This window comes from Abrus precatorius, unplaced genomic scaffold (assembly GCF_003935025.1).
Source record: "Abrus precatorius isolate BTA unplaced genomic scaffold, Abrus_2018 Scaffold11, whole genome shotgun sequence".
Classification (NCBI taxonomy): domain Eukaryota; kingdom Viridiplantae; phylum Streptophyta; class Magnoliopsida; order Fabales; family Fabaceae; genus Abrus; species Abrus precatorius.
In genome coordinates, this window is record NW_020874303.1 from 20,935,305 (window position 1) to 20,962,893 (window position 27,589).

General features: G+C 32.6%; 4 protein-coding genes across 9 annotated transcripts; 2 read left to right on the top strand and 2 right to left on the bottom strand.

The window, feature by feature from the left end:
• Positions 1-1,991: 1,991 nt before the first annotated feature.
• LOC113855809 (probable calcium-binding protein CML25) lies at positions 1,992-2,712 on the bottom strand. Its single transcript, XM_027487438.1, has one exon. It carries the CDS (start codon positions 2,553-2,555, stop codon positions 1,992-1,994), a length of 564 nt encoding a protein of 187 aa, XP_027343239.1. The 5' UTR covers positions 2,556-2,712.
• A 1,492-nt stretch (positions 2,713-4,204) lies between these two features.
• Positions 4,205-10,524, top strand: LOC113854604 (ubiquitin fusion degradation protein 1 homolog). 2 transcript variants are annotated; one of them, XM_027485708.1, is made up of 10 exons: positions 4,205-4,342; positions 4,985-5,037; positions 5,368-5,445; positions 6,732-6,756; positions 6,846-6,878; positions 6,978-7,099; positions 7,210-7,340; positions 9,016-9,239; positions 9,836-10,086; positions 10,208-10,524. In XM_027485708.1, exons 2-10 carry the CDS (start codon positions 5,035-5,037, stop codon positions 10,295-10,297), a joined length of 957 nt encoding a protein of 318 aa, XP_027341509.1. In that variant the 5' UTR covers positions 4,205-4,342; positions 4,985-5,034; the 3' UTR covers positions 10,298-10,524. The 2 variants fall into 2 exon arrangements, with proteins under 2 accessions (XP_027341509.1, XP_027341508.1); XM_027485707.1 differs by lacking the exon at positions 4,205-4,342 and adding an exon at positions 4,347-4,481 and having other exon boundaries at positions 4,987-5,037.
• A 2,577-nt stretch (positions 10,525-13,101) lies between these two features.
• On the top strand, positions 13,102-16,414 carry LOC113853763 (ankyrin repeat-containing protein At2g01680-like). Its single transcript, XM_027484364.1, has 3 exons — positions 13,102-13,618; positions 13,941-14,350; positions 15,172-16,414. The coding sequence occupies exons 1-3, from the start codon at positions 13,318-13,320 to the stop codon at positions 16,042-16,044; spliced, it is 1,584 nt and encodes a 527-aa protein (XP_027340165.1). The 5' UTR covers positions 13,102-13,317; the 3' UTR covers positions 16,045-16,414.
• A 325-nt stretch (positions 16,415-16,739) lies between these two features.
• On the bottom strand, positions 16,740-26,759 carry LOC113853761 (protein VAC14 homolog). Of its 5 annotated transcripts, none has more exons than XM_027484360.1 (20): positions 26,271-26,759; positions 26,060-26,173; positions 25,879-25,944; positions 25,282-25,371; positions 25,075-25,194; positions 24,887-24,915; positions 24,477-24,619; positions 24,291-24,385; positions 23,824-23,910; positions 23,536-23,643; positions 23,310-23,401; positions 23,088-23,169; positions 21,136-21,201; positions 20,288-20,403; positions 20,051-20,171; positions 19,134-19,295; positions 18,831-18,959; positions 17,976-18,044; positions 17,339-17,632; positions 16,740-17,210 (listed from the first exon to the last, which is right to left on the bottom strand). In XM_027484360.1, exons 1-20 carry the CDS (start codon positions 26,358-26,360, stop codon positions 17,118-17,120), a joined length of 2,166 nt encoding a protein of 721 aa, XP_027340161.1. In that variant the 5' UTR covers positions 26,361-26,759; the 3' UTR covers positions 16,740-17,117. The 5 variants fall into 5 exon arrangements, 4 of the variants coding, with proteins under 4 accessions (XP_027340161.1, XP_027340163.1, XP_027340162.1 ...); XM_027484361.1 differs by having other exon boundaries at positions 16,778-17,210; positions 17,336-17,632; positions 26,271-26,688; XM_027484362.1 differs by lacking the exon at positions 17,976-18,044 and having other exon boundaries at positions 16,758-17,210; positions 26,271-26,727.
• Positions 26,760-27,589: the final 830 nt, after the last annotated feature.

Genomic DNA, 27,589 nt, shown 5'->3' on the forward strand with positions numbered 1-27,589 from the left:
AATTTTTAAATATATCCTGATTATTTAATTTATTCTTCAAAATACATGCATCAACACGTAAATTTTCAAATATTTTAGTCACTGTATTAATTTCTTAATATTTAAAAGTTTATTTGTAATTTTAATTTCATTCGAAACTCGTTTCTTGGTTTTAGTTTTTATATAAAATAATATATTTTGGTTTTGATTTAAAAAATATATACAAATTAAATTCTACTGTTTATTTGAGTTATAAGGATTTTAGTTTTGTTTATAGGCTATAGCAGTGTCGATGTACTTTTCATGCAGTGATGAAAAAACGCGATGTTTAAAAATGAAAATATAAATTTTTTGTACAAGACTAGAATAGAGTGAAAGTATAAAAAATTTAAATAAAAGGTATCAAATATAAATATCATAGTTAATAATTTAAATAAATAAAAAATAATTTATAGATCATTTTTATATAAATATAAAAATGTATAATATTTTTATATAAAATCTAAAACGATGTTAATGAACTAAATTTAGAATTAAACATGTTTTGAATACCATCGCATCGGATTTTGAAGGTTTTGTGGTCATTCTATTTTTAAAAGTCAAATTTGATTATTAAAATAAATATGATAGAATGAGATATATTATTATATATTATTTTATTTTATTATTTGAGGAGTTAATAAAATAAATTAAAATTATCTTATTTGTTTAAAAAAATAAAAATAATTAACAAATTATTACTCATAATAATTTTACTCAATTCAAATAAAATTGTTTATTAAAAAATACATGTAGTATATAATATAACTTATTACCATTTATAATAATAATATTCTGATATTATTATCATTGTTATTATTATTAATAGTATTATATTTTCGTCAGTAAGAATAATTTACATCTAATGTATATTAGTATTTATTAAATTATTTTGTATGAACCAAACAAATAATGTGTTATGAGTTTGTCTTATTTATATATATTTATTTTAATTTATTTATTGTAGTGCTTATTAATATTATTTTACCATTTTCATTATTATATTTTTAACCAGAGCTATTGAAGATGGAAGCATGAAGAGGTAAGGCATCTTATGAACTAACTTCGTGACAAATATTTTATTTGAAAGACTGTTTTAGTTATTTATATTTTTTAAAAATTAGTGACGATAAAAAAAATTATTTGATGAGTTAATTTAATGATTAAAAGAAGTTAGATTACTTATCCCCTAACACACATATTGTTTAATTAGTATCTGTAAATTTATCAATTTTATACGATAAAACTTTCAAGAGTACAATAATGTGCTTGAAAAATGGTCACGTTGGAATATTAAAATCACACTTTTTCTAGCTAATTGTATAGCACGAAAAATAGTCATGTTTCGCATTACATTCTCACGCTTACGCTGTTGCCAATTCCATATTCTACAAAAAATTCAGAGTATTTATAGATGTGTGATGCATGTTCACCTTGTACACTGACAAGTTAATTACATGCATGTCCTCCACTTTATGCATAAGGATTATGACATTTTTATTATTAAACTTGTCATATGCTACCATTTAAAATTACGATTTAACAATTTTTTTAACAAATGTTATGTCTTAGACTGTTTATAAACATTAGAGGCTCATCTATTCTTAATTCGAATTCATCAAATGCGTCGTTTCACCATTGTAAGATGGATACACATCATTCTTTCATGAGATATATAGAAGGCATATGAATTATACAATTCATAAAAAAAAATAAAAAATACAAACAGTAAATCGAACAATAAAAATAGAATAATTCGTGCATAGAGAAATTTTTGGGAGAAACGTCAACGTCGTACAAAATTACAAATTGGATCGAAAAACCTTAAATTCTACGTACATGTCTTCCTTCTGCATAAACAAACAACCCTGTTCAACCAATTAGTGTTTAACTTTGGCATATAATATTTTCTACAGAGAAAAGGGGAAAAAACGGAACACGATAAAGGCAAACATAAGCGAAGAATGAACGTGTCAAACTTCGGTGGGTTTAACTCTATCAGTAGTATCATGGCGAGAACCCATCATCATCATCACTCTGAATTCCTCGAAGTCAATCATCCCGTCACCGTCGCTATCGACGCCGCCAATCATTCTCCGGCATTCGGCGAGTGAGCACTCTTCGCCGAGGCTCCGCATGACGGTGTTGAGTTCCTCGGCAGTGATGGAGCCGTTACCGTCAATGTCGAAGACGGAGAAAGCGTCCTTGAGATTCTCGAGAACCTCGTCGGAATCCACGCCTTTGGTGTTGAGTTCGATGAACTCTTGGAGGCTGATGCAGCCGTCACCGTCACCGTCAACTTCGCGGATCATGTTGTCGAGCTCTTGCTCGGTGGCGGGTTGGCCCAGGCTCCCCATGATGGATCCGAGTTCCGACGCCGAGATCTTGCCGTCGCCGTTAACGTCGAATTTGTTGAAGACTTGTTCAAGCTCAGCCGCGAGACGCGCGCGTGAGCGCACGGACATTGACGTGGATCGGGAGGGCGTGGCTGATGGGATCTGATCCTTGTTGCGGTTAAAGAGTGATTTCAAACCCATTTTGATGTTGCTGACGGAATGTGAAACGTTGAATTGCTAATGTAGCGAGCAAATACACAAACTCGATCGATACTAACGATTGGTTTGGTTATTTTTTGGATCGAGTGTTTGTTATTGGATTCTTTGGGTTGGGAAGAATTGGGGAAGAGATTGCGAAAATTGCTAATGGTGTCATTTCGTATCTGATGTTTGCCCAATATGTTGTCTTGCTATATTAAGAGAGGCGTTTTAGGGGATTTTCAGTTATTTCACCGTCAGAATCGGAACCTTATAAATTGCTCCATTCACTGTTCCATAGCTTCTAAAAAGTCCCTTCTTCTTTAAGAATCTCTGTTGTTACACCTTCCTCCATTGTCTCAACATAAAAAAAGTGTTACATGTAAAGATAAAATATAGTATTACAGTTTCAATTCATGTTAAGAACTAATTTGTAAATCAATTATTATATAATTTTTTTAAACATCAATCTTTATTTAATATTAAAACATACAAAATTGAAAACAATAACTAATTTTATAATTAAATTTATTAAACCGAACTTTCTAATCTAGGATTTTGTCATTGAGTTAAAGAAAACACACGTCTAAAAGATTTTATTTTTGTATAATGGACATTGACGATTGCATGTAAAGAAGATAATAAGTAAGTGGATGTAAAATATTATTATATTTATTTTCATACTCGTGAACGTGGTTCAATTAAAAAGAATCCTCGAACCTATACTTGTGCACATGACAATTTTCGAATTTATATTCATATCTTGTGAGTACCTATGTATTTATATTTAAACTTATTACACACATTTTAATTAAATAAAAATTTAATACGTCGTTTTAAAAACAAATAAGTTAAAAATAACATCCAACTCAATTAAAAAAAATTTAAACATCTTTCAACTCTGCTACTTCAATATTTATCTGTTCTTGGATCTCTTTTTTGTTTGATGTCGCGTTTCAACTCGACGAGTGTGTGTCTGTCTTGTACAAGTAAAAAAAAAAATGATAGAAGAGTGTACATTGTTTTATCAGGTCTAACCCTACAAAATGACTTAAAACAATTGGGCTGAATGGGTTGGACCAATGAGCGAGGCCCAAATATCTACAATTTAACAAACAATGTTCATACCAACCAAAAACAAAATCACAAACACGATCAAATAGTTATTTTCTTTACCGAGTGTTCAGCATCTTCCTTGATTCTCAAATTTTCATTCTACAAAGAGGTAAATTTATGGGTGATGTTCAACTTGATTTCAGATGCATAATAAGATAGTACAGAAACAAAATGGATAACATACGAAGCTGTTGCATGTTGGCATGTTGTCGAGATAAGGTTGTTATACGTTTTGTCTGCATGAGACAAGATTAAGTGGCCACTCCAACATTAACAGGACAAACACTTTGGAAGCAATAGAGTGAATTTGGGCATCTTCAACTCGGGTAAGATGGAAACCTCAGCAATGCAGAAAAAGTTACATGACATAACAAATAAAATAGTTTTTGAAAATACTCTTATTCAAAATATTTTCCTAAATCATTTTTATTTTAAAAAAATAACTTACATCTAATATGAAGAAGTATATAAAAGAAAATAAATGTTATGATGTTAAATAAATGTACCCTGTATCAAAACAGGGCCTATGTATGTGATAAAGCATTGTTAATTGCTTGGGCCGAATGAAAGCATAACCCAAATACAAGGCTTGAAGCAGAGCAGTAGACAGCGTGGGCGTTACGCACCGAAACAAACCCCTTTTTAGTTGGGTTACCTGTTGCGCAATCTATTATATACCACATAGGTACCTACTGCTCAAGTTTCAAGTTTCAAGTTTCAAGTTTCAAGTTTCAACACTCACAAATACTATTTTATATTCCATTCCTAGCTCGTTCCTTTCTCTCTGTTCTTTCTTCTCAGATCAAGCCTCAGGTTCTTCTCTTCTCTTTTTTCTTAACTATCCACCTTCAATTATGGATCCTACCCAATTGTTCTATTGGTTTAACTTTTACACTGTTTTCTCAGAATTTTCTCGTGTTTCCTTCAACTACCGCTTCTTTTCCCCCTTTATTGAATGTTTCCTTCCCAGGATGATTGTGTTTCTATTACAAACTGTATCGCCGTGTTTGCCACTGCTCCCAGGGTCTTAGGGTTTCCTCAATTTCTCTTTCTTCTTCTTCTTCTTCTTCTTCTGATTTTGATTCCACTGCTCGAGTTTCACAAGTTTTGTGGACAATGTTGGTTATGTTTGGAAATGCATTTTGATTAATTATTTGTTTCATGTTAATGTAATATCCTTTTCGCTTTGTAAAAGTTACTCTTATGCACATCATTATAATTGTTTTTGTCCACACTTCGAGGTTTATGACCTTGGCTCGTCAAATTTTGTGGTTCGGTATCTTTGTTATTTGAGGCATATGCTTGTTTACTCTTACAGGGAGCTTCGAGGGTTGATCCTCTGGTGCGACAATCAGCACAAAAGAAAATGGTATGCTTCCCAAAACGTTTTGCAATTCTATCTTCTGATTTTATATGTTGCTTTTATTTATTTTTAATACGATTCTCTGCAAACAATATACGAAGTGAAAAACGAGGAGATTTTTGTAATTGGGTGAAGACGTGAAATAGAATTAGAAAATATTTTCATAAGCCAAATATGCCCTTATTATTCTCCTGTTAATTATACTTTTCCCCTTCTAACATGTTGATTAATTTATTACTTTTCTACTACCCTAGTTGTATACGATATTGATGCCATGATGATAATGATTTTTGTCACTCGTGATAATTTTATCTACTTCCTGTACACTTGTCACAGTTTTTTGATGGATACGGATATCATGGGACATCATTTGAGCAGACATATCGATGCTACCCTGCTTCTTTTATTGAAAAGGTTTGCTTTCCTTTCAGGCATTCATGCTAATCTTGTGTAGCAACATAGAGTAATAAAAAGCTCATTGACAGTTAGTTTCCATTTTGTGATCATAATCCACTGTTAAATATATTGCTTCCAATAAAATAAATTTTCCATGAGTTATGTTGTTATTTCTTATTTATGATTTTTTGACATTTCTTTTCTAGTGTAGATCTAATTATCTACATCATGTGCTATAGATGGTATTTTAAGTTACTTTCCTCATCCAGTAATTTGGTTGTGTTTATCGTAAATTCAAGAAGAAAAAAATTTACCCCTCGGCTCAGCTCAATTAATTAATCTGCAAGACACGAATTGTGAGTGTACTAGTTTGGTCCCCCGCTATGTGCTCTGCCCCTATAGACCCAAAATTTTGCCTTGTTTGGGGAACAGTATGCGTACATTAAATATAGGAAAATGGTATTATGATCGGAATGTCAACTTTGTTAATGCAGATTGAATCCTGTTTTGATTGAAAGTTCAAAATTACCACCCCTCATATTCTTAATACCAAAAGATAGTAGAACACAGATTTAGACACAGGTAGGAAATGTAGAATATTGAAGCATAGTTATCAATTTTGGATAGCAACATGTAGTGGCTGACCCAAAAAACACTGCAATGGGATTGGACACAGCAGACAACTGCTGTTTAGAATTTTTATATACAACTTAAATAATTTATATTATATACATTTGCAAATGTTCAAAAGTTAAATTTAAAAAACTCAAAATTCATGATACACTCATAAGCAACCGTAAAAAGTTATAATTATCAAGCTAAACATACAAGTAACAATAAAAGTCAAGGAAACAAACAAATTTATGTTGCTGGTTGCAGTGGGGGTGTTACACGGTAGATAGATAAGATGCATGGAAAACTACATACAATTAGTGATTTTTTAATTCTAAAATAGGAGAGGAAAATATCGATGTTGCCCCTAAAAAATCCCCCAAAACAAAACTATTTTGAAGGCAAAAATTTTGTTTTTTAAGATTCACCCCAGCTATGACTACTATTTGAAACATGCTGCAATTCAAACTTTGCAGCTGCTCATGGCCACTTTGTATGGCTATAACATGCTCTTGATAACTATATGTTGTAGCATGAAATGTCAAATATAGAGAAACTAAAGTTACTCAACTAAAGTGCCCCTAATCTAGTGTTTAATGCGTGAGAATTGTGAAATTCTTAAGTTGAAACCACATATTTCATAAAATAATCTAAGTTTTTCTAATTTTATTTTCACCTTCTTAATCCTGCAGCCCCAAATTGAAAGTGGTGACAAAAGTAAGTTTCTATGTCCTTGCTAATTTTGGTTTTTGGAATATCATGCTCTATTTGCTCCACGTCTGATGTCAAATTTTGTTTTGCTTCAGTTATAATGCCTCCATCAGCCCTTGACCGTCTAGGTTAGTTATGTCACTGTTTCCATTTTTCACACTTATTTTCCTGGTGAATATATATCTACTTTATGAGTTTTCTTTTCTAATATCAAGCTCAATTTGCAGCATCTCTGCATATTGATTACCCAATGTTGTTTGAACTCCGTAATGATGCTGCTGAGCGGGTTTCTCATTGTGGGGTTCTGGAGTTCATCGCAGAAGAAGGCATGATATACATGCCATACTGGGTAGGCATTCAAAAGTAACTGTTTGTGAATATGACTGTCAGCTTGTTTCACTCATTTGGTTTGGCTTTTGAGTTTTGTGTTCTTTTAATTATTGCTGTTTTCTTATACAGATGATGGAGAACATGCTTTTACAAGAGGGGGACATTGTTAGAGTGAAAAATGTGACACTTCCAAAGGGGACATATGTTAAGTTACAGCCCCACACAAAAGACTTTTTGGATATTTCCAATCCAAAAGCTATGTGAGTTGACATTTCTTAAGTTTTTAGTTTGCTAAAGCTATGATATTTCCCTACAAATGAGTATCTCTTGGGAAAATGCAACTTTCTAGCTGACTTATGTTTTAGCTTCTGAATTTTATATATGATGTTTCCTCTCAGATCATCTTTCCAGTATATGCATTCTTTTTAATGTTATGTCAATTTAGTTATTGTTATTATGGCTGTTCTAATCCCCCAACTGAACCCAGAATCCTGATTTAGTTTAAGTGGACTCGTTCTTCTTTCCAAGGAACCATCAGGTACTTTGCGGTTTTAGTTTTCATTGGATGATAGGAATTTTTTTCACTGGTTCAGTGCAAAATTTCTGATTTGAGCTCTGGCTGGACCTAACACCCAGCCAGAAGCTGGTATATTGATAGAGTTTTGATAGGTATTTACACGGAGATAACTAAATTTTAGGCTTAATTTCATTTTTGGTCTGTTTAATTTGGACTTTGTGATTTTGGTTTCCCAAGATTTTTTTTAACCAATTAAATTCTTCTATTTTTTAAAAATTAAACAGATTTGATCCTATTATCTGGTTTCTTTGATGCCTATAACTCTCAAATTATTGTTTTACCCAAATATTAGAGTTTATGATGAATTTAGGATATGAATGATTTTAAGAGTTTAGAAATAAAAAATTAAATGATAATTTGATAAACTTTTAAGGACTTTATATGGTATGAAGAGGAAAAATTATGTGTGTGGTGAAATTTGATGTTTTTGGTTGGTATGTTTTCAGTAGAAAAAAGGTTCAGACCAATTGAATCGATTTCAATGTGACAGCAAGACCAAATTTACTTTTAAAAATAGAGAGACTTGGGGGCTAAAAAACCCTTAGAAAATCCAAAATTACACCCAGTCCAAACTAAAGGTATTAAAAGTGAAATTATGCCCAAATTTTAATTGTCCATATTTGTATGCCAATGACTTTTCAACTACACACACGTTGTTTCTCCCATTTCCAAAGAATACATGGTAATTGAATTCACCTACTAGGCTACTACAGCTCCGTTTTTGGAAAGTGAGAAATTGATTCTAGTGACAACAAAAAAATTATTGCTTCCATTAAATGTGTTTAGGAAACCCATGCATGATTCAATTTTAGCTGTTGGTTTTGTCTTGGAGATGGTGCGTTGGTCTCTCAACTGCAATGAATACAAATGCAGCCTACATCAATAACTTAATTGTTTCCCAGAAATGTGGTTTTGTTGAAAGTTTGATTTGTTATTAGATTGGTTTGTATTTGTAGTCTAGACATCTACTTTTGTATTAAATCAGCTTGGTGTATAGAGATGGTCATACTGAAGTTAAACAACACCTATAAATTGCAATGGAGGAAAGATTTGGCCATGTCTTCACTGTTAAGGACTGAACGCGCACACACTATGCAACTACAGTGTTCCTTAATGTGTGGTAATATGGTATACAATCTTAGATATAAGAACTAATTGTTCAATATTATAAACTATTTTTAACATGGTTTAGAGCAAGATACAACATATTAATTCCAGTCCCCTAATGGTCCTTGGAAGTAGTCAGTTTTTGTTGTTTTAAATCTATCTTCACATCCTCTATTAGTTCTGTATTTATTTTCATTTGCTGACTGAGGTTAGATCTTCATGTTGATATGTGACTGTATTTTTTTGTGCAGCTTAGAGACAACATTGAGGAATTTTTCCTGCTTGACTACTGGTGATAGTATTATGGTGGCGTACAACAACAAGAAATATTACATAGATATTATAGAAACTAAGCCTGCCAATGCTATAAGCATAATTGAAACCGACTGTGAGGTGGACTTTGCTCCTCCCTTAGATTACAAGGAACCTGAAAGGCCCATTGCTCCACATTCTGCAGGAAAAGCATCCGAGGCTGGTATGTAATTGACTGACTGATGCTGTGTCTTGTGTCTTGTGGGAAGGAATTTCTCTGCTTTTGTTTTTGTGTGTATGTGTTGTTTTTATGGATGTTATTGGAAGCTTAGTTATAAATTGTAGATAAGGTACTAAAGCTCCTAATAGAGAATATTAAATGTGCTCGATCGGTTAGCTATAGCACTGGAATGCCTGCCATCTTTTAACATTGAAGAGTGGGCTTTTTTTTTTTTTTTTTTTTTTTCTGGATGGGGTTGCTGATCATTTGTCTGCAAGTCAGTTTTATGACCAAGTTGCTGTACTTGCCTGAATTTGATATTCTTAGGTGATGATTGCTGTTAATGACTCTACAATATTCATGTTTGTGTTGAGTTGTGTTGTAGCGAAAGAAATGTAATTTTCCAAAATTGGAAATGTGGAAAATGTAACGATCAAGAGGTATCACTTGGCTATCAAATTTTAAGTGAGATTTAAAAATTTTGCTGTAACAATGCGTTATTAAAGTTGAAGGTACTGGGTATATTAGAGTGATACTCCTCAAGGCCATATTATTAGTGCTGCTTTGTTAAGATTAACACCTCTTGTTCCTCCTTACAGCTGAGGAGACTCCTGCTGAAACTGAGCCCAAGTTCAACCCATTTTCTGGAACTGGGAGACGCTTGGATGGAAAACCTTTGAAGTATCAGCCCCCTCCAGTTTCTTCTTCAGGGTCCAAGGACACGAAACCTGATGTTCCGAGTGTTAATGCACAGTCTTCTACAGCTTCTAGTTCACAAAGTAATGCTCGTCAATCTCAGGGAAAGCTTGTGTTTGGGTCAAATGCAAACCGTACTAAAGAGACAGAAAAGGTAATTCTGCTACTTGCAAATATTTCAAATCATATGCTTATCGTTACTTCACGTGTTCCACCTTTCCTCCTTTAGATAGTAATTGATGGACTGTTGAGTTTTACATCTTCCGTCTCTGCAGGCAAAAGAGTCAAAACAAGAACCACTTAAAGAGAAAGAAGAGGCGAAATTTCAGCCTTTTACAGGAAAGAAGTATTCTTTACGGGGTTAGTTTATATAAATTAAATGCTTTTTAACTTTTAATGTAAGTTACTTCGTTGGTCTGTCCATGGATCCAAGTCTATTGCAAAAACTTGTATTTCATTTTTCTATTGTAGTATAAAAAAAGATAGAGCCGTAGACGCCACAGAAAATACTTGGAAGTTACCTTAATTACTTCTGAATGAAGCTCTTTGCAATGGTGTCTCGGATTCTTATGTTACGTATCAGCTGCAAAGGAATGCGATACTACTAAAATTTTAACTGGCTTTTGTTATTACCTGTACTAGGGAGTAAGTATCTTATTTTTTAAAGCTCAAGATTAAGTTAGTAAGTATAAATTAAAAGAAAAATATTTCAGAGAAAAAATATTTAGAAGTTTTAGAGAAATGTGTATTATTAATTAAGGCGCAATATAAAAAGTATATATTGATGTAAAACATAAAATTGTAAAGAAGGTACGAATTATTAATTAAAAGAATTTCAATTCAAAATTTAAAAGAAAAAGAGTAATATTTACTCGAACTTGCCATTTTTGTTGATTTATATGTGATTTTAATTTTTTAAATATTTTTTGAGCTAATTTATTTTTCTTTCTTTCAAAATTTTGTAAATTTAATCTTTTATTAATTTTTTTTTTACAATAAACCCTCATTTTTTTTGAAAATTTTGAGAGTTTTGTAATGGAATTAAAATATGAAGTGGTTTTAAAAGTTCAGAAGTTAGAAATTTAATGAAAAATTGATACAGTTTGAAAGTTTTATAAAACGTGAGATTAGTAGAATTTGAAGAATTTTTTTAATGTTAATTTTGGGTGAATTTAATGATTTGATTAATTTGAGCATAAAATAAATTAATTGATTCAATTTATATAGATTTTGAGCAGAAAATAAAAAAAATAAGAGATTTAAGAAAAAAAAATATTGATAGAGGGACCAACTTTGCTAAATTTAAAAGTAGAGTGACTTCATTGTTTCAAAAATAATCTTAGAAGATTAAAATTATACATACTTTAAATTAGAGGGAGTAAAATTAATATTAGGCCTTGTTATTATTATAGTTGTTACCTTAATATATTTGTCATTATCATAATAATTTGATAATTTATTTATTGAATATATTTTTATAGGTTACGTTAACAAATATCTTAAGATATTGATTAAAGAATAAAAAAAATTATTAACAATCACATTGAGAATATAATAAAAATTATGATAAGTGTGCATTTATAATGTTTTTAATATACATATTTTTAATTGTTAATCAGTACTTTTAGGATATTAGTGGCTTTATTTTTTTTTTGTAAATTTTAATAAGGGTTTTTCTTTTGAAGTTGTAATTTTTTAAGAAATATTTAATTTAAATCAAAGATAAGAATAAAATTTTGTCTGGCATAAACACATTATTTGTAGATAAGTTAAGTTTAAGAATCTTATTTTTATTAACATTATTTTTTAAAATGATTTAATTAAAAATAAAAGACTATTTATAGTCATCCTTATTGTTAATTGTAACAACCATTAAATTCTAAGTTAATAAGTAATATTGATATCATGCAAAAAGTGAAACCTGTTACACTTTCATCTTTATAGTATGATAACAAGGGAATTCTACGTAATGTTATATTAGTGTCATGCTTTGCTAAAAAAAAAAATAATTTTAAGCTTTAAAGAATTGTTTAGAAAGAAAGTTTTAAAAGAAAATAGAGAAAAAAGATAAATTTTACATTTTAAATAATTATATTTAAAATTAATATTAAAAAATATAAATTTATATATTAATATAAATTAATATATTAATTATACTTTTATTATTATAAATAATATATAATTCTTTTAATTTAAAGATATCTCATTTCTTTTTTCCTCCAAACATATTCTAGGATCATGCTGATTTGGTTTCAAGGAAAAAATAAAAATAAAAATTCTGCAGTAGTATTTTTCCTTTGTTAATAAAAACAATTCAACCTTTCTAACTGTTGCATACTTTTATTATTTTTAATAAAATTAATAAAAAATTATTTAAAAAATATATGATAAAAAGTGAGTTTGTAAGGATTGATCTCCGTGAGTAATGTAAGCGTTTCTTAACCCTCCACAAGGCAAACTGGTGAAATAGTAACAATAAATTTATTACATTGAATAAAAAATTACAGCGATAAATTTTTACAATTAAGAAATGAATTATAAAATAATTGATTAAAACTATAGTAATTTTAAATTTTAGTTTTTTTAATTTGAAATAGTGAATCAAATTATATTTTAAAAATAAAAAATAAAATTAAATATATAACATAAAAAGTGAACGATTTAATGAATTTTTTAAATATTCATTTAAAAAGAAAAACTCAAATTTGTAAGATTGGAAAATACTATCTAATTACTAACACTAGTATTGACATTAATTTTTCATTTTTAAGATAACACACAGAAATCTAAGAATCTTGGATTCTAATTTCTAACATCAAGTTAGATACGTGATTTAGAATTACTCTTATAAAGGTTAAATTTGTCATCATATACTCTAAAATTATTTTGTAAAGAGCATAGAAATGATGAAATCTTAAATGTGAAATCCTAATTTTTCTCAGCTGCAGTTTTTATTATATTTGAGATTAACGCGGCGGCGTAACTTAGATCAATCATTTGTTAACAGCAGAACGGTGGTTGTGTCATCAGAAGTCGCGTCTTGTCGCCAAGTGAAAGTCAATTGCATCACCCCACTTGGATTTTCTGTGCAAATGAAAAGATTTCTCTATCAATCTCAACATCATTAATTAATTAAGATAAATAATAAAATAAAAACACTTTAATAATTGAGTTCAACGGGGAATCACTATCCCTTCTTTCACATCCATATCCCCTTACACTACATTTTCTCTCTCTTCTTTGATACCCAGAATTAAAGTTTCACGCTTTCACTCTCTGTGCAACCGCGTCTCATCTGGTTTGAAGAAAAAGCTTCAGATAGAGAAAGGTTTGTGATGGAAGGAAGCTGAAAGAGTTGGTTGTGTTGGTGTTGTCTGAGAGAGAGATGGAGTCGAAGGGCGTGCGTTTCATAGCGTTCCAATCGATATTCTCGAGCGTTGGATCTGGAGACCTTGATGGGGTGAAAAAACTGGTGGAGCAAGTGAAGAGCGATAAAGGCTCATCGCTTTCTGATGTGATGTCCCTTCAGAACGATGCTGGAGAAACCGCGCTTTACATCGCTGCAGAGAATAATATGCACGAGATTTTCTGCTACTTGCTCAAGTTCTGTGACTTTCAAGTCGTCAAGATTCGCTCAAAGTCTGATATGAACCCATTTCACGTTGCTTCCAAACGTGGCCATCTCGGTCAGTAACTTTTTTTTAATTTTCATAGATTAATTTGTTAATTCAACTTTCATTATGGGAGTATTATCATGTTTCAGTTGTTTAGCATAACCGGGTTTTTAATCTATTTCCAATGACATACAATAAAAACCTTATATAAATAGTAAGTTTTTATTGATAATAGCCTGATCTAATGCATTAATAACATTAAATGTTGTAATTTGACATAAAAACTTGCTATTTTTTTATTACTTATTGATAATTAATTGGCGCACGTTAGAAAAATTGGATTATAAACAAGGATTTAAATTGTGATATATTAGGTTTGTTAATCTTGTTTCAGATATTGTGAGGGAGCTTCTGAATACTTGGCCTGAGGTTTGCAAGTTGTGTGACTCGTCAAACACCAGTCCCTTGTATGCTGCAGCAGGTCAAGACCATTTGGATGTGGTGAATGCTATATTGGATGTTGATGTCGGTTCCATGTTTATAGTTAGGAAAAATGGCAAAACTGCACTGCACAATGCTGCTAGATATGGTGTCCTTCGCATTGTAAAAGCACTTATTGCTCGGGATTCAGGAATAGTATGCATCAAAGACAAAAAAGGTCAAACTGCACTGCATATGGCTGTCAAGGGACAGAGCACTGAAGTGGTGGAGGAGATATTGGTAGCTGATCCTTCTATAATGAATGAGCGAGATAAGAAGGGTAATACGGCTCTTCATATGGCTACGAGGAAAGGCCGTTCACAGGTTAATTTCACATTCTATTGAACTATAGGTGTAGTTTTTTTTTTTTAAACCATATTTGCTACGACCAAGTTTCTAAGTTTGATGATGGGAAAACGCAAGATGGCATGAGATGATACGTGATAGTGAGACAATGCAACTACTATGAAATTGTTGAGAATATAAAAACACCATTGTGTCGTTGGTCTTACAACTATGGCTATTGGCTGTTTTGATGTTAACCCCATCCTACTGTGTAGCTAAGTTATTATCATTATCAGTCAGTGTATAACAAACTACTGCAATAGAGTTAGTTACTGTGAGTTTTCCATCTCTATAAATACCTTGTATCTCTCATTATGAAATCATCAGTTTTACGAGTTTTGCTGTGAATAGTATATGTGAATTGGGTAGTTGTCATTACTATGACTATGATGCATAACATGTCATGTCCTGTGAAGATCTTACTAGTTACAGCAGCTGGTAATAGTAGATCATTTTTCATTCTTATATCTATGCAGTGAGGTCTTTTGAGTAGAAGCAATTTAATATTTCTTAATCAAATATGATTGTAAACAACTAGCAACTTAAGGGGTTTTGATCTCGTGACTTTTTAAGGAATGGGCTATTTAAATTTAACCTATGGTTTAAGAAACTTTACATGTGACTTTCTTATTCCAAGCTGTCTTCATTCTAGATGAGTTGAATTTTATTTATATGAATAAACCGAACAAAATGACTGCGCTTGTTTCCTTTCATAATTGTTGCCTTCCCTTCATTGCAATGAATTTTTCCTCAACACTCATTTTATTTTCACTTATTTACTGACTCAGTTCTTTTTTCAGATCGTGAGCTTTTTGCTAATCTATTCAGCCATGGATGTTAATGCTATCAATAAGCAGCAGGAAACTGCCTTGGATTTGGCAGATAAACTGCCGTATGGAGATTCAGCTTTAGAAATCAAGGGAGCCCTTGCAGAATATGGTGCCAAGCATGCCAGGAATGTTGGCAAAGTGGATGAAGCAATGGAACTCAAAAGAACTGTGAGTGATATAAAACATGAGGTGCAATCACAACTCATACAAAATGAAAAGACCCGTCGGCGAGTTTCTGGTATTGCTAAGGAATTGAAGAAACTTCACAGAGAAGCAGTTCAAAACACCATTAATTCTGTCACAGTCGTTGCTGTCCTTTTTGCCTCAATAGCATTCTTGGCCATCTTCAATTTGCCTGGTCAATATATAATGACAGGACCAGATACTGGAGAAGCTAATATAGCCCACCATGTTGGTTTCCAAGTTTTCTGCCTTCTGAATTCTACCTCCCTTTTCATTTCTCTTGCAGTTGTTGTAGTTCAAATCACTTTGGTAGCTTGGGACACAAGGGCTCAAAGGCAGATTGTGTCGGTCGTTAACAAGTTGATGTGGGCTGCATGTGCTTGCACTTGTGGTGCTTTTCTAGCAATAGCTTTTGAGGTTGTTGGAGAGAAAACATGGATGGCTATTACCATCACTGTTTTGGGAGCACCTATTCTAGTTGGGACTCTAGCAAGCATGTGCTACTTTGTTTTTCGACAACATTTTGGAACTTTCCGTAGCGATTCGCAGAGACGCATCAAGAGAGCGAGTGGAAGCAAATCATTTTCATGGTCTTATTCTGCAAATATATCAGATTTGGATGAATATAATTCTGACATTGAGAAGATATATGCCCTGTGAGCCAAGCACACAACAGAAGAGCAATGTTTCAACTTTTTAACTGAAACTGGTTTTACACTGCGGAGGTTGTTCCTAAGTGATGATAATGTTTGCTCATCGTGATTTCATCGTTCATCTCGAGTTTGCAGTTTGAGGTTTCAGGTTGTACTACTAGTCAAGTTGGTTGAGTTTGCATATACTAATATCTGTGATTATAAATTATAATTAATAATCAGCACCTGTAGATTTATGTATATGTAATAAGAAATATGAATAAAAAGCACTGCTTAAGTTTTGATTATGGAACAGGTATTATCATTACAAAACGAAAATGAGTTTTCCCTTCCTTTAAATTTATATTGTTTCGTGTACGAAAGTTTCGCTTTCTGTCATTACAATTGGGGGTTGTATGAGTAAATATAGAGCCAAAACTATAGCTAATGAAAATAAACTTGCATTAATTGAAAAGCATTCTACTCATTAGAAGACCATAAATTCAATGTATTAGATTCAATTTATAATTATACTGCACTTACTATACCAAACTTTGTTTGGCAAACTCAACGCTTTTAGAACGAAATTTTATTCCTTGACGTATTTTTTCGAATCTTGAACTAGCCAAGTGAAAACCCGTAACTTATGAATCAATTTAAACAGGCAATCACATTGTATTGAACTAATGAAACCAAGCAAAATGCAAAACAACTCCTGCTGTACGCAAATTCGAACACTAAGCAGCTAATTCATTATTATTATATTATATAATATGGCAGCACATGACATGATAACAAAAAGCAATTTTTCTAAATAAAATATCCCCTCTAGCCCACATGGTTATCAACAAAAACAACAGAACCACGTGGGTATGTATCTCGTTTACAAGGTCAAAAGAATATAGCCCAGCAAAGCCAAGCTTTATATTCATGATTCCAAAACCCACTTTTGCACCACCCCGACCTTCTATGATAAGTACAATAAAAACAGCTATTATGATTTACAATTTTACAAATCAATACCTGATCCCATTCAAAGTTCACATACACTGGGATCAGTGCACAATAAGGTTGACTCAATATGGAGCAATAAGCAACATTCTAGCTACCCAGGGCTCTCTTGGATGATCTTGATGGAGCAACGTTAGGCTCACTCAACTGGGGTCTCCTTGCTTCTTCCTGTTTTTGTGTCTCCTGCATATACAAGGACACCACTCATGACATAAATAATATGGTTTATGAAATGATAGAACAGGCACCATTACCAAATCTCTGTATTTTCATGCTTAAAGAAGTAACAAGTACAATAAAGAGGTAGCTACCTTAGATGATGAGGTGGAATTTTTCTGTGACTGTGCCGGTGTTTTCAAGTGCACACGATGCTGATGCTGCATTTGCTGAAACTGTTGTAACCTTAAAGCAAAATTTATTCCATTGTGCGAGTTCCCACCATCCCCATTTATGTCACCATCCTCAGTGACTTGAGATCCACCAGATATGTGATGGAGAAACTGATAGGGATTCCCGGACGATGTTTTCTTTAATTGCTCACTGTTGAAAGAGTACGATGAAACAGCTTTTAAACGAGTTTTGAGTATCTTGAAGGCTGCACTTTGCTGCATATGAAGGTACAAAATGAAAGTGTCAAAATATAGCGACAATCCATGAGTCATCAACATTTACGAGTTGATACAATCAAGAAAGAATAAGACACAAATTACACAACTTACAAACGCATATTCTTTCTTTTAGCACAAAAGTGAATAGATAGATTTAGAGGATAGAATAAACTATATGATAAATAGTTTAAGAATGTGATGTACACCAATAAACACGGTGATACAAAGCCAAATATCATTCATGAATGATTAAAAAAGGGAATTAAAATAAAGTTCCAAGAATTTGGATGCCTCAATAGTTTTTGAAATAATAAAACAAAACAGTTTCAATTGCACGGACCTGAGGCAGCAACATTAGAAGACCGTACAATGCTTTAAACAACCATATATATCTTCCAGGTTCAAGAAGCTGCAAAATTAAATAATCATTCAGGCACATAAGACAAAAAAATATAACTATCCATCACTACATTGATACAAAGGACTGACTGATCGATCATTACTTGATTTATCTCGTACAAGAGAATGTTTTGTATATTAAACACAAGAAAGAAAGGATAAAAACTAATGAGAATCAAGTATATGCTTGGTAGGAGGTGAGACCTGAAAGTAACAATAAAAAAAAAGGATTCATTATGAAGGAAATTTAGAGCCACAATAAATAGCAACAAACAGCTATTCAAATTGTAACACAAACAAATAAATTTCCCCACTATTATATTTCCCTTAAAATTAAAAGGAAACACCATTCAAAGATGCCACATGACATGCCTTCACAAGGAATCCTCTCCCAGGTTACCATAACAATACAAGATGCAGAATGAATGATACAAGTGCCTAGGATATTATTCATCCCATCAATAGTTCAAAATTTTAATTTGGGGGGGAGGGGGGAACGAAAAAAAATAAAATGATTGCATCTAAAATATGATTAACATGAGACTAAATTTCTATACTCTTGAGGTTTCATCCAAAGAGGAACCATTAATTTTGGTATGAGGCAAGATAAATGAAAATTGCAACAAGACATGCAGATTAACATAACAGTTTAGCAAGGAAAAGATTTCCAATTTTAGCCTTAATCATTGCAAACACAAAGCCAACACCTCCATGTTAATCACATTTTCTCAGACTAATTGCAAGATATTTATTCCTTTACAAGCTTGTAAGACATCTATAGGTTTCAATTAAGCACCTGCAATCTTAGATAAGCAAAGATTGGAGTTTCCAGCAAGCGAATCAATTTATCCAGCTGGACTAAGAATTTGACATTAGTATCCTCCTCAACCAGAGATTGAATTACAGCACTTGCATGTTGGTAAGTCTGTTGACGAAGATAATTTATATTACAAAAGAGGGGCCACATGATCCAAATAAAGCTAAGGTCTAATCCAAAAATACACATTGTTTAAAAAGTAGGAGCTTAAATGTGTCTGTGTGCTCAAGTGCAAGAGTTAAGATTAAAACCAATAATCAAAATTGACTTATAGATACCTACCTGAGCTAAAAAGCATAGACTTATAATTGCCATTGGAGAATGGCACCATGAGGCATACAAAGAAACGTATAAATCCTTCCCAGCAGGATTTACCAGTGATTGCTTCAAAAGATCTCGAATCTCAGATAGTTCTGATGATGTAAGTAAGATCAAATTCAAAGCCTGTAAATTTTAAAAAGGGGAAAATCAAAAAGAAGATGAATGCCACTTCACCAAATTGGATAGGCTATAGATCACACCCATAAAAATGAAAAATGACAACTCTGAGCATAGAGTCACAAGAAAACTTTTAAACCAACATCAACTAGACAATTAACCAGTCTTTAATTTCTCAACTGTTTCAAAAAACTCCCTGCCGGTTTATTGGCCCTTTTATACTAAAGCAATAATAGCTGGTTAAATTGTAATTGAACCACAAGTATCTGATAATTGAGAAAGTAGAAACAATTGATTCAATCCTGTTATCAAAATAATAATTGCACTTAATACTGTCAAAGAACCGTTCAGCACTACTAGGTAGCACAACAATTTAATTTCCCAACAATAGCAAAAGGTTAGACCTATGAAACATTTGAGTATCAAAATTCATTTGAGATTTTGAGTACAACATCAAATAATAAAAAACATGGAAGTCAGGTATATGCATACTGTCCAAGAGCAAAATATTTAGGGATGCCCAAAAGTTCCAAGCACAAAAAAAAAAAGATAGCTGGCCAAGGAATAACAGTTCACATAAAAACCATTTAATTGAGCCCATAAATATAAGTAAATAAAATATATAAAATACAAGCTTCATGCAGCAGTTTCACTAGAATTTTCTTTTCTTTTTGCCGTGAAGCAGGACATGGACCAGTGAAGATTATGGATCAGAAGTATAAACAGCTTTTTATTTAGCTCTCAGAAAAATCACAACCAACCTGAACCATAATTGATGCAAAATCCAAGTCCGATTCCCCTTCGAGTATGGTAGAAAGTTCACGGTAGACTCGCTCGGCATTCAAAAGCACACAAAGTCGACGAATTATCAAAGCACCACGCCTAGAATATTATATATAGTGAAAATTAACAAATAGTGGAAATTAGTGGTAAAAGAAATAATTTAGCAAAATGTTATAATTTAAGAATATATTGGATGAAGGAAAACAGCTGCTTACTTCTCCAAAAGGGAATTATCTATCCGGAAATTGTGCACCAGGAAAACAACAAGCTGCCGAAAGTGCTGAGGATCTTTTGCAATGCATGCATGAACATCAAGAACAAGAAGAACAACCTATTCAATAAAAAATTGTAATTAATCAACTGATTCAAGTTAGTTTTGATTTGCACATAGTGAACAATATTGCAAATAAGGATAGGAGAAACTTCAAAAATCATTTTTTTTATTACATAGTCAAGAATCAACAGTCAAAAAGGCATATATAAAAAACCTATTGGGGGTAGGATTGCAGAAATGGTTATAACAAAACCAAAACAAGCACTAAATTTTTTCCAGAGAAAAGAATTACTAAAATGGAAGATAATAAGGGTCATTTGGAGGGAGAATGGGAAATCATCCTAAAAAGGAAAACAATAAGGGGAAAAAAAAAGTCCAAATGGTTAAAAAATTATTATCTTTTTGCATGACATCTAATTTTACCAAGTATTTTGTCATATTTCGACCTCTAAATATCTACCAATTATTCTAGTGGATGCCACAAAGTAAAATTGATGCATGAAACCTACACAGACAAGAATCAATGAGAATAATGCTCAGGTCACTCCTCATTCTTGCCAAACAATGGTGTTTAGCATTTCAACAACTGGTCACAGCAATTTTCACCAGAGAGAAAAAAGGGTGGAAGGAGGAGTGAACCCGAGCATCTGAAGTTGAAAATGATGAAAACAGTAACTTATCTATAAAACAAGTGAACAATTAAAAACCACAGTTGCACAAAGATTTTGAAAAGAATTATTTGATCAAGCAGAGATTAAAAAAAAAATGATATCAGGAAAGCAATGCTACCTTGTCAGATGGATCTGAAAGTGCCTTGAGCAGGGTGTCAAATATGTCATTCAAAAATTGCAAAACCTGTTTCAGACATTAAAATCAATATATGAGCATGAAAAACAAAATTTCTCATTGTCATAAAGGAGATCACACAAAAGCCTTTGCACAGCATTTCAAGAAAACAGCAATAGCAATATTTAGAGAGGCTGACAGTAATAAACATATAACAACAACAACCACCAAGTCTTATCCCACTAGGGGAAATCAATTACATGAATCACACGACACCATTAAACTCGGTCAAAAAACTAAATTTTCAGAAAACTAGTTAATCAAAATGTCTCTTTTAATAACTTTGACTAATGTTCTTTTGAGTTTTTGCACAAAAGCTTCAATGCCAAATAAAAATTATAAGGTAAATAGTATTATATGTCAGCCATGAAAATATCATAGTTATTTCCAAGTTAAATCAGAAGAGTGGAAAAAATTGTATTAAAATTAAACCACATCAAACACTAATTATATTAGATTCCTGATTCCAGTAATAAGCAAAATGAAAACATGTTACCTCATGTGAATTGATACTTCGGAAAGCTATAGCAGCCATTGTTGTTAAAATCGCAGGATTGTACAATTTTACGATCTTATACCCCTTGGACGATCTTAATCGGACTTGGGATCGCTTATATGGAAGATCGGATGAAATCACAATCTTTTCCGTCAGGATCGCCGATCCGATTCAATCACAGGGGCAGGTTTTTTTTGGGTTAGGCTTCTGGGGGGGTTGGGTTTCCGGGTCGGGTTTTTCTGACCCGGTTTTAAAAAACCTATTTAGGTTATTTTTCCCCAAATTCTTTCCCACTCTCTCTTCCGCAACCCCCATTCTCTCTTCTCTCTTTCGCGACACACATCCTTCCATTTTCTCTCTCTTCCAGCGACACCCATCCTTCCATTCTCTGCATGGGTGGTTCGCATTTTCTTTTTTGGTGTTTCTTGAGCTGCTGTTTGCCTGTTTCAATTAGTGGTTCACATTTTCTGGGTGTTTTCTATTCTCTAGATATACCGTGAGCTACTGTTTCAGTTTTGTTTCCCACTAGAGATGAATTTTTATGTCTTATAATAAATACACCTTTCAATATAAACCTGTGAGTGAGGTTAATTTAAATAAACATTTTAATAGTGCTACTACCTAAAAATAATTTTATTAAAATTAATTTTCAATTTTATTAATAATATATTATATATTAAAATAAAATAGTGTAATAAGACATTAACTTATATGTAAAATGGTATAAAATTATTTTTTCTAATATTTTTTTTAAAATTAATGAATATCATATTTTATAAAAAACCTATTAAACATTACAAGCATCTAAGTTTCACGTATTTAACTATAAATCTAAACAATGTTAACTAGAGCTAATACTTTAATATTATTTATTGCAAAGTATTATAATTTGGACAACTTGTTGATCTTTTTAATTTTTAAAAAAATATTCTTCTATTTATTTTCTATTATATGTTCTCTCACCTTAGCATGGATAATTTACTAATTATGTGTTATATTGAATCTCAAATATAGGATTTTGAAGGATCTTACGATTCCACGATTTATGATTTTTTACCCCTGGATCGGAAGATCCGATCTTGACAACATTGATAGAAGATACAAATAAAAAAGCAGCAGAATAGCATTGTTTGCTGGTTACATCTAAGTAGCACTCATTAACCATCAATAGAACTAGAGCTCCCGCTCTCAGTCTACCTAACCAAAAACCTATTTGATATGGAGAATAACAATATATGGTTTCCACAGACCTTAGAGATATCTAAATGGGTCATACAACAAAGCTGCGATGACATGGAACCCCAACGGGCATATTAAGAAAGTAGATAAACCCAACAGATGCAAATGGACCTAAAACTTTTTAAAAAATAAAAAAGATGAATTCAAACAATCTAGTTACCTCAGAACGATATTTATTTAAAAGAGTTGATATCCAGTGCAATGCTTCAATTCGAGTAGCCTCCCACTCATTGGATAATTGCCTGATCAGTCAAACCATCCCAAAATCATTCCACAGAATAATTGGTGCAAAATAGATTAGTTAGCTAAACAAAAAGGACCCCCAATCATTTCATTATAGCTTCGACAGGGGTTCAAACCACCCAGGTCAGGAAAACTAAACCTCCTGGCAATGGAGAGGATTGCTCCTACATCAAATGCTTCTGCTGGATCAGCCTTGAGGGCCCGTAGCTCTTCATTGGTTTCACGAGCAACCTTACACATAATCCATAGATAATTTCAAATTTATTGTTTTACATGGAAGGAAGCAATGTAATTTAAAAAGGTGGAAAACAGATAGCAAAATAACATAAGAGGAAAGAAAGGAGAGAAAGCTCAAATGAACCTACAACTCTGATTTTCTCTTCTTTATCTGATATACAAGGCAAAATGGCTCCAAGAATATCAGCATAATATGGAACAAGCTGGTCTCCACCAAGTTTGACAAACTCATTTATCTGTTAAAATGAGAATGTAGACATAATTTAACAAAATGCAAATGAAACAAAAAACAATAACTAATAATTTTACTTCTGATATAAAAATAATTAATAATTTTGAGAAGATGCCAACCCGAAGCAAAGGATGATATCAGTAAATAATTGACTGTCGAGTCAAATAATTGCAGTATCACTTACCCAAGTGATAGCGGTTAGCCTAGTAAATTCATCTGGAGAACCTGCTCTTTGTACCAGTATTTCAGCCATTCGACCATAATCTACAGACTTCAAGAGTAGCACTGCTCGAGTCAGAAAATGACAAATGAACAAAAAACGTTGCTTTTGTGTCAAGGTATTAGATGAAAGCACAGCACAGTTAGTCAACACAAATGCGTATATCAACCCTAAAAGATGGATAAGGAGAAAGATATAAAAGTGGATAACGGCTGCAATAAATTATACTCATGCAGAATTGCAGATAACAAGGGAATCCAATGATATAAAATCAGAATTGGGAAAACAATAAAATGAATATAATCGTTTCCATAAATTCCTCAGGCAGATAAAAAGGGAAAAAATGGCACAGAAGAAGAATTAGACTCTGAAAAGACCAGAAGCCTTACAATTCAAATAAAAGGGGGAAAATACATTAGCAGGAGCCTTACTGGGGAGTTCTTAATCTCCTGAAGAAACTCTGAAAGAGCTGAATCAGCCTGTTGACGTATTTCATGACTTGAATCACTCAACATATTAAACAAGCCTGAGAAATTTATATATGATTAAGTGGTAGACTTTCATTTTTGTATAAAATGTTGAGAAAGAAAACAAACATCCTTCAAACTATCACTCACCATCAAGAAAATCAGGCAGAAAACCCAGCATATCAATATCTGGGACACTGTCCAACACAGTAATCCATCCTACCAAAAACTGGCGGACATATGGATTCAACACATTCATGCGCTCCCTCAATAAAGGTATAAATTCTTCAATGCTAAAGATCAAAAAAGAAAAAGGAAAGGGATAAGAGAGTGCAAGTTAGAATCATAAAGAAAGGTCGACTTTATTATTTCATTTTGGTTATGAAAAGTGAAAGTCGCTTCATTTAATACAAGATATTGCTTCACACCTTGTGGTGTTCACACTTCTTGCCTATCATAGCTCTATTCAAAAATTATATTCAGAGATCTCTTTACCTACAAGTCTTTTGAAAATTTAAAACACTAGACACAAATAATATAGACTTGAGAGCATGGTGCACCTGAACTGATCACTTTCAGTCACGATATCCTGTCCCAATAAAGCAATGTTAAATCATCAGTTGATCTAAAGGGAACAGCAACTCAAATCATTGTTAGACTTATATCAATCTATTCAGCATATTTTGCTATTTGCATACAAGTATAAAGGTACACAAAGGCTTTATTGTACTTCAGGAAAAACATATACCTTCACAAGCCTATCTAAGAGGTGAGCAGCACTTTGTACATTGGCATCTGAGTCCGCAGACAGCTTGCATAAGGCATCAAAGATTTGGTTGAAGAAAATAATAAAATCCCCTCTCACAACCTGACATAAAATTGAAAAAATGTGCATTAGAGGATAGTAGATGCTCAGATTCAAGTTGTACATATGTCAGCACAATAAAATCCTCACCTTGGCTATATTGTATAGTGCCTCACAAGCATAATAACGAACTCTGCTATCTTGATCAGAGAAAGAATTTAACACAGGGGGCACAATTTGCTGTCAAGTACAAGAATTATATGCAGGTAAGAGGAATAATGAAAAGCATATCCAGGCTTAGCCATGTGGAAATAAGTTCAACAACAAAGTGAAGAATAACATTAATGCATGCTTCTAATAAATTCATTTCAAGATAGTACATTTCAATCTACAACTGTCAGATATAATTTAGCTAGCTAAAATTCAACATATTTCAATTCTATCCCTTAAGATGAAACCACTTTTCTTTCTGATGTTCCTTTATCAAAAGGTTGGTATGTTCAGGGTCCATGACAAGGACAGGAAAATTGCGCCGGTTATTAGTTCATTCACAACACTTGTGCAACATTAAGGGTGGTAGAAGTACCATTAGAGCCATTGGCCAATGATCAAACTTCTTAGCACTAGTACAATAAATTGACAGTAATTTCTCAAGTGGAAAGAGTTCAAATTGTAAGCCATGACAAACAAATAAACAAACCGGACGAAAAAGACAAATTTAAAAACTAATAAGTAACTCCTCCTCACCTCAAGATGTTGAGCTGCGTCAGAAGTCAACCCAACAGTTGCAGCTGCCAATCCTATCAATCCTCCCTTCATTGAAAATTAGAGAAAAAATAAATTCACTCAGCATACAATATCACCAATATACACAACCCAAATCAAATGAAATCAACATATTTTCCCCAAAAACAAATAAATAAATTACCTTCCGGTGATTGGCTTGTGGTGACTGAGTGAAATCCGAAGTCAACAAATTAATCACAGCCGTTATCTTATCATGATCCCCAGCAGTAGATAGCTGCTTCACTATACCCTCAATCTACAAAACACCCATAATCAACCTTAGTCCAAGAAAAACCCTAAAACCCCAAATTGAGCGGATTGCAAGGAAAAAAAAAAAGGGGCATAGAACAAACCTCAATAGCAGCATTCTTGCGCTTCTCGTAGAGCTTGTCAGCAAGGTTGCGAAGCACGGCTGCGGGAATCAACGAAAGAGCGTCGGCCATGGCAACAGCCACCAAGCTGGGAAGTGTTTGATTGGGAAAAAGAAAAGAACTTTACAAATCAAATTCGTTTCCGGATCTTTTCCTCCTCGAAACGAAACATTTTGACAGTGGATTCTCGTTTTCTTGCAGGTTTCCCCTCTCTTTTCCTTTTGGGGATCACAAATGAAATCGAAAGTTCAATTCTTTTCGCTCTTTTCTTTTTTTGTGGGGATGGGATAATGAGTGACGTGGAAAGCGACTTGAATTGGAAAATTGGGATTCAGATGATTCAGATCTGATAAAATTCGGGAATTGAAATGACGGAAAATTGAAATTGAAACCCTTTTATTTTTTTTCTGATTTTTATTTTAAGATCTAACAAGAGATTGACTGCATTGTTTCTTTCTACTTTTTACTAGTACCACTACCAGCTCAAGCGCAGGCTGAAACTTGGAACCCAGTGACGAAATTCCATAAATGCCCTTCCTTTTGACCAATCATTTTTTATTTTGTATGTCATGTTCATATGCATTTTAGGAAAGAAAGAAACAAAGATAATAAATCCAATTTTAATATTTTCCTTTAGAAAGTTTTGTGTCCATTCATTTTGGTAATGTTTCTTTTTATCCGTAGAAGATAGTTTTCTCATCATTAACTCGCCTTTTTTTAAGGAATGCTTTTAAATAATTTACTAAAAGGAAAAGGCAATATTATCATTTTGAATAGGAACATGCCCATACCCCAAGCGGATAATATAAGCTTACGCCATCTTATCTTTGTATGATGTTTGACTTGAACACTAAATTATACTAGTTCATTCCATCATAATCATAATGTTATGTATATAATACTATACTAATACTTATACATTTACACCCAATAATGTATATCCCTTAATCTACATCTACCCATTTGTTTCTACTCGGTTATCGTCTCCCACCTCACTTGATTTTGTCATGTTGGTCTTCTGAACATTCTTCTTACACCAATGTTGCATTTTTTTTTTCTTTTTCTGAAAGCTAATAAACTATATTAAAAGAGTGTGTTGTTTATTCGGGTAATTTTCTTAACAACTTTTACAAAAATTCAATCACTATTTATTTTATCCTTTTGCTCATTAATATGGATAATATAACCTGTGTGAATGTCTAGCAGCACAAAATATCTCTACAATGAGTTTTTACATCTTTCAAAGACTTGTTATTAAAGTTGCTTTTCATAGCCCAACTTCAATTTTAAGCGCGTTCAAG